Source organism: Portunus trituberculatus, chromosome 36 (genome assembly GCF_017591435.1).
Source record: "Portunus trituberculatus isolate SZX2019 chromosome 36, ASM1759143v1, whole genome shotgun sequence".
NCBI classification, from domain to species: Eukaryota; Metazoa; Arthropoda; class Malacostraca; order Decapoda; family Portunidae; genus Portunus; species Portunus trituberculatus.
In genome coordinates, this window is record NC_059290.1 from 11268446 (window position 1) to 11278445 (window position 10000).

General features: G+C 39.0%; 2 protein-coding genes across 2 annotated transcripts in view; both read right to left on the reverse strand.

The window, feature by feature from the left end:
• LOC123513649 (spastin-like) overlaps positions 1-1770 on the reverse strand; it is a 38448-nt gene extending 36678 nt beyond the window's left edge. Inside the window, 2 exon segments of the mRNA XM_045270937.1 lie at positions 1323-1373; positions 1376-1770. Of these exon segments, the coding sequence (XP_045126872.1) occupies positions 1323-1373; positions 1376-1442 (118 nt within the window). The 5' untranslated portion in view covers positions 1443-1770.
• Positions 1771-3222: 1452 nt separating this feature from the next.
• Positions 3223-10000, reverse strand: part of LOC123513642 (vacuolar protein sorting-associated protein 41 homolog) — a 20086-nt gene continuing 13308 nt past the window's right edge. The window contains exons 12-19 of the mRNA XM_045270918.1: positions 9847-10000; positions 8979-9171; positions 7236-7376; positions 6678-6814; positions 5243-5342; positions 4053-4097; positions 3598-3683; positions 3223-3351 (exon numbers count right to left, since the gene is read on the reverse strand). The exon at positions 9847-10000 is cut by the window's right edge and continues 36 nt beyond it. Of these exons, the coding sequence (XP_045126853.1) occupies positions 3292-3351; positions 3598-3683; positions 4053-4097; positions 5243-5342; positions 6678-6814; positions 7236-7376; positions 8979-9171; positions 9847-10000 (916 nt within the window). The 3' untranslated portion in view covers positions 3223-3291. The remainder of the gene's footprint in view (positions 3352-3597; positions 3684-4052; positions 4098-5242; positions 5343-6677; positions 6815-7235; positions 7377-8978; positions 9172-9846) is intronic.

Consider the following 10000-nt stretch of genomic DNA (forward strand, 5'->3'; position numbering starts at 1 on the left):
AAATTGTGAAGAGGAGGAAAGGAGATATTAAAAGACAATAAATGGAAGATGAAATATTGATGGAGGAAGAACAACAAACGAAATGAGGTAAATGCTTATAAGACGTCCTTCCTTTGTCATATAGGATCAATTTTTCCTTAGACTTTATAATGCATCGCAAAATTTGGCCTATCTTGGTATCCCTGGCCAACTCTGGAATTCCCCACCTACTTCTGTATTTCTGCCATCCTACACCTTAACTTCTTCTAAACGAGAGGTCCCTAACTTTTGCCTAACTCAACTAACCTTTCAGGGAACTGGCAATCAAGTGGGCCTTTTTTTTTTTTTTTTTTTGCCCTTGGTCAGCTTCCCCATAACAAAATAATAAATAAATAAATATATCCAAAATTAATCTAGTCTAACCTACACCTAAAATATTCTGACCTAACCTAACCTGTTCTAACTCTGGCTTTTTAATTTACCAAACATTCACACAACACCACACTGCACAACACTCTTACAACACCACACAGACTTACACAACACACCACACAAGACTTACCCTCACACCACCTCACACAACACAACACCACACCACAAAATACCCTCACACCACACCACGCCACACTAAACACCCCACAACACACAAACACACACACACACACAAAACACCTCACACTGCACAAAAACACCACCACAACACACAAGACTTACCCTTACACCACCTCATACAACACAATACCACACCACCACAAAACACCCCCACAACACCATACAGACTCACACCACACCCTCATAACACACCACACGACAGAAAACACCCCCACACCACCACAAAACACCTTCATACCACACCAAACACCCCCTACACCATACTACACGACACAAAACACCCCACAACACCTCACACTACATCACACCACACGACACAAAACACGCCCCACACCACACCAAACACCCCCTACACCACACCACAGGACACCAAACACCCCTACACCACAAAACACGTCCCACACCACACAAACACACACCATATTACACGACACAAAACACCCCACACCACACAAAACACCCCCTACACCACACCAAACACCCTCATACCACACCAAACACCCCCCTACACCACAAACACCCTCACACCCCTACACCACACACGACACAAAACACCCCACAATACCACAAAACACCCTCACACCACACCAAACACCCCTACACCACAAAACACGCCCCACACCAAACAAAACACGCCCCACACCACACCAAACACGCCATACACCACAAAACACCCCTCATACCACACCAAACACCCCTTACACCACACCAAACACCCTCAGAGTACTCACCCTCATTCTCCTCATCAATCTTGAGCGCCTTGGAGATGTACTCGAAGGCTTCCTGTGGTGGTGCTTCTGTCTGGCCAGCAAAGGATCCCCCGGGCCAGGATTACTAGTTTTGGGCGGCATTTCCCCTTCGTCCACCACCTCCTCCACCACCACCACTCTCTCCACACCCACTCCTACACTGTCCAGCTCTGTGTGGGTCGCCTCCTGCCCCCGCGTGTGAGTCAGGTACGTGTTCCCTGCTCTGAATATCGTCTTAAGCAGTAAATATAAGTGGTACAATACGGTACGGAGCACATTAAACAGCAACACCACAGGGTACGATGCTATGTAGAAGTTCTTAGTGTGGACGCTCAGGCTAGACGAGGATTTAGCGCCTCTGTCATCGCCTTTTTTCGATTTCTTTGGAGACCGAATCGGGAGCCTCCTCAGCGGGTGTCCTCCATCACTGCTGTTCATGGTGGGACTGTGACGTCACGCCCCCTCACCTTTGTTTACATCCGACTGTCTATAGATTCATGGTGCCTTGATTAATATAGAGTCACAATACTTTTTTTTTTTCTTTTCTATGCTGCTTATTCGCCATTTTGCAACTCCTATGTTTTTTTTTTTTTTTTTTGTGTGTGATTTGTGTTGGTTTTGGTGCTTCTTGGTGCTTTTGTTGCTTTTATTCGTTCTTATTTTCGATGTGTTAAATTTGGTGTTAGTTTTAGTGTTCTTTGGTGGTTCTTATATAGCCTTAAAGTTGTTATTTGTAGAGTATTCAATGTTGTGTAGAGTCACCACCACTTCCACTCCCATGCCACCTGGCCGCCATTTTGCCACTCCTATGTCATAATTATGCTGCATTATATTAGTATTGATGTTTCTTGGTGCTTTTATTCACTTCTAAAATTGTTATTTGTCATACATTTAATTTTATATAGGTAAAGTCACCACCCCTCCCATTGCTACGCTATTTTGCCGCCATCTTGCCACTCCTACCTCAATTATTTACGTTTGTTGTATTATATTAGTTTTGATGCTTGTCGGTGCTTTTTTTTTCTCCTTAGAATTGTTATCTGTAGTGTATTTGATTTATTGGCATTCATTTGATAATCATGTTAATTAAAAAAAAAAAAAAAGTGATTCCGCCATGTTTGCACTCCTAAACTGGCGTGATATTTAAATGTTATAACGTGTGTCGGTCTCTTTGTCCTCAGAAAATATGGTTTAGTCTTATCATTTTGGATGTCTTGATTTATCTTGAACCTTATTATCTTTCCTCTTCTTTTATCTCGTGTTCTCTCCCAGTTCTCTTTTCTCTTCCCAATCTCTCTCTCCACATTTTCTCACCTATTTCTCTTCAATTCTTTTTCTCTTCTCTTCCACATCTTGGGAATACAATGTTGTCAGCTTTCCCAAATCTCTCTCTCTCTATTAATTTATTTCTTGATTTCATTTTATTCATATTTCCTTTTTTCCTAATTTATCCTCTCTCTCTCTCTCTCTCTCTCTCTCTCTCATTAATAAAGGTTTAAATGAAATTATACATCAAATAATCATATATTTATTTACAATCTCACTTCACTTATTTTATTCATATATTTATTTATGATTTTTATTTTTATTTTATTCTTGTCTATTTATTTATTTATTTATCTTTTTTTTTGTGTGTAGGAAGCGTGCGTAAACAAAAACAAAATAATGGATTCAATATAACTGCACATACTGGCCATGATCATTTCTTTATTATTTTAGTATTATATTTATTCCCATCCTTCTCTTCCATAACGAGTAATTTATATTTTTTCCTTTATTTTCTTTTTTTTTTTTTTTCAAGAGAATGTGAAATAAAATGAAAGTATGTGCATGAGTGAATGTAGTGATGTGTATTATGAATGACTGAATGAGTGATGAATGGAAAAACATGCGTAGCTCTCTCTCTCTCTCTCTCTCTCTCTCTCTCTCTCTCTCTCTCTCTCTCTCTCTCTTAGAATGTTAGAAAATTTCTCCTCTTGTCATTTCTGCACACGAGACAAACTTCTTGTTCCTGAAATAAAGAAAAAGTAGTAGTAGTAGTAGTAGTAGTAGTAGTAGTAGTAGTAGTAGTAGTAGTAGTAGAAGTAGTAGCAGTGGTAGTAGTAGTAGAATAATGTCAACAATCTAATTAAATCAGTAACACACACACACACACACACACACACACACACACACACACACACACACACACCTTTGACTCAATATTCGAAAAAAAACAAAAACAAAGATAAACACACACACACACACACACACACACCTGGCCAGCCTCCTCAGGTACACACAGCTGGTGGTACACATGGCGACAGGCGAACACCACAATGCTGCCCTGCTCTCCACCACGCCCTGAGAGAGAGAGAGAGAGAGAGAGAGAGAGAGAGAGAGAGAGAGAGAGAGAGAGAGATTACAGATGACGTAATAGAAATGACACGATAATTTGAGAATAAAAAACAAAAACAAAAAGAGAAAGAAAGAGAGCAAGAATTAGATAAAAACAAAAGAAGATAAAAAAGAATAAATTAATAGAAAAAAATGAAAGAGAAACAGCAAAAAACATGAAATAAAGCAGAGAAGAGAAGGAGAAAGAAGAAAAACACAAAAATAAGCAAATATATTCAAAATTTATTGACAAAAACACAAATTTTTATCATATATCATCAGAGAGAGAGAGAGAGAGAGAGAGAGAGAGAGAGAGAGAGAGAGAGAGATACTTACTGTGGTTTAAAACTCTCTTGTTACATGCAGCACACTCAGTATCACCTGGAGAGAGAGAGAGAGAGAGAGAGAGAGAGAGAGATTAATAACAGTATACACTAACAAAAAAAATATATATATACACAAACTAATAATATTCTCTCCAATATGACCAAAACACAGAGGAGGAAGAAAACATGAATAAATAAATAAATAAATAAATAAAGGAAGGAAGGAAGGAAAGAAAGGAAGAAAAAAAAAAGAAAGAAAAAGAAAAAAAGAGGAAGGAAAGAAAGAAAGGATAGAAAAAATGAATGAATGAAGGAAGGAAGGAAGGACAGTGTGTTTAGGTAGTATATAAAAGGTTTTAGGGATATTTTATTGGGTTAGATTTGACAAAAGAGGATCAAAGAGTGCTTAAGATATGTGTAAAGGGTTCAGGGAAGATTAAGAGGGTTTGATTGGATAGCAAAATGATCAAAGAGTATTTAGGATGTGTGTAAAGGGATCAGGGAAATTTTATATGGTTTGATTGGACAGAAGTGGATCCAAGAGTGTTTAGGATGTGTGTAAAGGGATCAGGGAAGATTAAGAGGGTTTAATTAGACAGGAAGAAGATCCAAGAGTGTTTAGGATGTTTAGAGTTTAAGGAAAGTAAAGAAAGATTGAAGGAAGGAAGGAAAAAGGGAAGAAAGCAGAGAAGGAGGGTGAAGAATGATTGAAAGAAGAAGGATAGAAGGAAGAAATGAAGGAGGGAGGGAGGGAGGGAGGGAGGGAGGGAGGGAAGGAAGGGGGTAAAGAAAGATAGGAGCAAGAAAGCTAGAAGGAGGAAATGAAAGAAGAAAATAAAAGAAGAAAGGTAAAGAAAAGAATTGAAGAAGGAAGAGATGAAGGAAGAAAGATAGGAAGAAACAAAATCAAAAGAAATTATGCAAGAAGAAAAAAATAATACAATAAAAAGAAAGAAAATTAAGAAAACCAGAAGAAAAGAAAATGAATGAAAATAAAAGAAAATAAAGAAAACCAGAAGGAAAATGGACAAAAAAATAGAATAGGAAGCAGAAATGAAAGAAAGAAAGAAAGAGAAAGAAAAAAGAGAAAGAACAAAAAAGAAAAGAAAACAAATTAAAGAAAAAACACTCCCATAAAAACAAATAAAATAATAAAGCTACCACTCTCTCTCTCTCTCTCTCTCTCTCTCTCTGTCTTACGGTAAACAGGGACGGCAGCATTCTGGGCTGCCACTTGCTTCTTCAGTAAGTTGCTCCCGTCGGCTACCAGGATGTGCTGACACCCTGTTCGCAGCTCAATCTGTCAGGAAAGAGAACCAATAAGTAATTCACCTCGGTCGCCTGCTGGTCATTCACCTTGGTCGTCTACTGGTCATTCACCTCGGTCGCCTGCTGGTCAGCCAGCCAGTCTTCCCCATTACGGAGCGAGCTCAGAGCTCATAGACCGATCTTCGGGTAGGACTGAGACCACAACACACTCCACACACCGGGAAAGCGAGGCCACAACCCCTCCAGTTACATCCCGTACCTATTTACCGCTTTCCCGGACTCAAACCCAGACCCTCTCGATTGTGAGTCGAGCGTGCTAACCACTACACTACGCAGTGTGTGTGTGTATTTACCTATTTGTAAATACACACACACACTGCGTAGTGTAGTGGTTAGCACGCTCGACTCACAATCGAGAGGGCACACACACACTGCGTAGTGTAGTGGTTAGCACGCTCGACTCACAATCGAGAGGGTCTGGGTTCGAGTCCCAGGAAGTGGCGAGGCAAATGGGTGGGTATGTGTGTGTGTGTGTGTGTGTGTGTGTGTGTGTGTGTGTGTGTGTGTGTGTGTGTGTGTGTGTGTGTGTGTGTGTGTGTGTGTGTGTGTCATTTCTTTCTGTCTTTTCACATTACAGTAATTTATGTTGTCTTTACTTCCTCAATCTATTCATTTACATATTTACGGAGCTGAAATATTTGTCACCATCACTTCATTGGTCTCAGAAGTGCGTTACTATATCTAGGGTGTATCTTTTCGCTGCCTCTGCTGCGGTAGCGTAGTGGATAAGGTGGTGAGCGCGGGATCAGCAGACATCGACACGTAGGTCCAAATCCCACCACATACCACTTTGAAGCTATGCCATTTGTCGAGTGGTTTAAACTTTAAAGTCACCTATATGTCACCACGATACCCAGGTTCTAGGTGGTTACACTAAAGATGCACTTGTGTGGTGATATGGGCCCTAATATGCCCACCACTATAAACAAAATTACCTGCGTCACTAATGGGTGGAAGCTGAACTGCACCTCCAATACTCTTCAAGTAAACCTACAGGCAGTACAGGCCATAACATAAAACAAAAAGTCTGTATGTTTTGTGAATATTTCTGAACTGCTGGACCTTCTGCCTGTAAAAGCTTCAGTGTGTGTGTCAGGTATGAGTGGCAGTACCTTTCTGGGTTACTAGTGTTACTGCTACTGCCAAGAAAAGATAAAGAATGGACGGGAGCATTATTAGAGTAGAGCATTATTTCCTTAACATTTTTAGAGTAGGAGCATTATTTATTTAGCATTTCTGGACCGGAGCATAATTTCTTTAGCATTATTAGAGTGGAGCATTATTTCTTGAACGTTTTTAAGCTGACCTGCAGATGGTAGTCGTGAAGGATCTTAACCAGCGCGTCCCTGAGTCCCGGGATTTCCATGCCCTCAGGAATGCGCTGAACGATAAGCAGAGGGTCAATGTGTGTGCCGATGTTGTTCAGGAGCTGCCGGATGTACTCTGGAAGGCGGACAAGGGTGGTGAGACGTGTGTGTGTGTGTGTGTGTGATTAAGTGGGAGTATGATCATTTTGTGAGAGAGAGAGAGAGAGAGAGAGAGAGAGAGAGAGAGAGAGAGAGAGAGAGAGAGAGAGAGAGAGAGAGAGAGAGAGAGAGAGAGAGAGAGAGAGAGAGAGAATAAAAACACACACATTACATATCTAACACTAGAAAAACAACATAAAACAATAAAACACACACACACACACACACACACACACACACACAATAAAAAAAAATAAATAAATAAAAAATATAAGAAAAGACATCAATTTTAACTCAATACTGCAAAAAAAAACAAGAAAAAAAAAGAAAAACGGAGATAGATAAACAAAAATAGATAACGACAAATAGATTGATAAACCACACACACACACACACACCAGGCTTATCCAGGGAGCAATTGATGAGCTGTCCCCACAAGTCAATGTCGTCGTGTTCCTTGCAGAGTCGGATGGCCCACGGAAGGTCCTGCTGCTCCTCCAGGATGAGACGCAGTGACTCCTGGCTGTTCCCCGTGCGGTCTGCAATGATGGACAGGGTTTGTGGCCTGGGTCTTTATTTATTTGTTAATTTGATGTAACTTTTGTGTGTGTGTGTGTGTGTGTGTGTGTGTGTGTGTGTGTGTGTGTGTGTGTGTGTGTGTGTGTGTGTGTGTGTGTGTGTGTGTGGTAATTGGTGTTTTTTTTGTGTGTAATATTTAGTTTTGTGTTTATTTATTTGTTTTGTTTCTGTAATTAGTGTGTTTATTTATTTATTTATATATGTAAGTTGTTTTCCGGGAGATTTGCTTATTTATCTATTTTTATTTTGTAAGACGTCTTTTTCTTTAATTGGTGTTTTTAATTTTTAATTTTTATTTTTAAGATGTTTTGTGTTTGTTTGTTTTTCTTTGTACATGTAATTAGTGTTTTTTTTTTTTTCAAGATGTTTTTTTGTTTATTATTTTTTTCTTTAATTGGTGTTTTTATTTATTTTTTTGTTTAAGATGTTGTTTTGTGGTTATTTACTTGTTTTTTTTTCTGTAATTGGTGCTTTTCTTTCTTTTTTTTTGTTTAAGATGTTGTTTTGTGGTTATTTACTTGTTTTTTTTCTGTAATTGGTGTTTTTTTATTTATGTTTTATGTAAGATGTTTTATGGGATTATTTGTTTATTTATATCTAAAAAGAGAGTTCATTTATCTATTTGTCAATGTGAGGTGAGCTTTTTCTTATCTATTTTCTATGTACGGTATTCTTCTATTCATTTATTCATTCATGTAAAAGATCCGTTTTTTTATTAATGTTTCTTGTGTGTACTGTTTTTTTTTTTTTATTCGTCTTTAATATTTTGAAGTCAAGTGTTTTTTCTGTTTACTTTCTAATGTAAGGTGTTTTCTATTCATTTTCTGATGTGGGGTGTCTCTATCTATCTATCTTCTATGTAAGAATTGTGCTTTTTCTAACCATTTATTTAAGTAAGAGATACGCTTTTTTACTTTACTTTTCATGCAAGAAGGGAACGCTGGCCAAAAGCAACATTAAATATAAAAAGACCCCTACTTAGTTGCCAGCCCCCTTACAGTATAGGTTTGAGAGAGTTGCCCTCCCTCCTCAAAAAATAAATAAATAAATAAATGAATATCTTTAATGTGCGTTAGTGTTTCTTTTCTTCTTTCTTCTTCTTCTTTTGTTTTTTTTGACCTAACCTAATTTTTAATGCACTGTATCCAAACCTGGCCTAACATTATGAAACCTAACCTTATCCTAACTTCATTTTTTTTTCTTTTCTTTCTTTCTTTTTATATCTATTTCATTTATTTCTTTTTACCCAATCTAATGACATCTAACCCAAACCTAACCTAACCCTTTATGAAACTCAATCTAACCACACCAAAACTAACCTAACCTCACCTAACCTCACCCAAGTTTTGCTCAAACCTAACCTAACCTAATTTTAAGAAACTCAACCATACCACACTAAAATCGTCTGCACCCCCTGAAAAAAAAAACCCTTAACCTAACCTCACCTAACCTCACCCAATTTTTGCTCAAACCTAACCTAACCTAATCTTTATGAAACTCAACCACACTAAAATTATTCAAACCTAACCTAACCCAACCCTAACTTAACCAAACACACTCACCAAGCAGATGAATAGTCTCCACAGTGAGGCACCGGGACTGGCACACCCTGAGAGCTGCCTCCAGGTCATACGAAGAGGAGTGTAGCAGCAGCGGCAGCAGCTTGGGGCGGTTCCAGTCGGCATAGAGGGAGATGAGGCGTGTGTGGTACGGCTTGCTCAGGTCCCGGCAGTGTTCGTAGAGTGCATCGAGGTACTGTGTGGGGAAAAGAATGATTATGAAGGTATTGAAAGGAAAGGAATAACTACAACTAGGTAAATACATACACACACACACACACACACATATACAGGGCATGGAAGGGGATGGACACAGTTGACAAAGAGGACCTATTGGTGTGGGACTCAAGAAATACAAGAGGATACAGCATGAAACTGAAAAAGACCACGTGTAGAAGAGTCAGACTGGCGGCTTCACTGTTGGAAATCAAAACAAAATACAAGTTTCATTTCAAGGTTCGTAATACTGAAGTGAACACACAAATTGCATAGTTCCATATACTAGTTAAGTTATAAATAGATACTCATAGCACACCACAAGACATTAACAATTAGTTTTCCCAATAGAAGCACAGAAATATGGAACAGGTTGGACGAAGCAAGAAATATTCATGACTTTAAGGCTAAACTTGATGACTATACGTATGGAGACAGCACACCATGAGCTTACGTCTTTTCCTATACAACACAACTAGGTAAACACACACACACACACACACACACACACACACACACACACACACACACACACACACCAGCTACTACAAAAAAATACATAAATAAATAAATAAAATAATCAAAACAAAATAAGATACGCACATGAATAAACAAAATACGACACACACACAAACACACAAACAAACACACACACCTTATACAAATACTCATGGTGGTTTGCAAGTGGGGTGGTGACGCTCTCCGGTGGGACAGCGTCAGTATGTTGGACACACATCTCCAGCGTGGCGGCAGCATCCAGCGTCATCAGGTCCACCACATGCTTGGCCACGCAGCTGTACAGGTTGTGG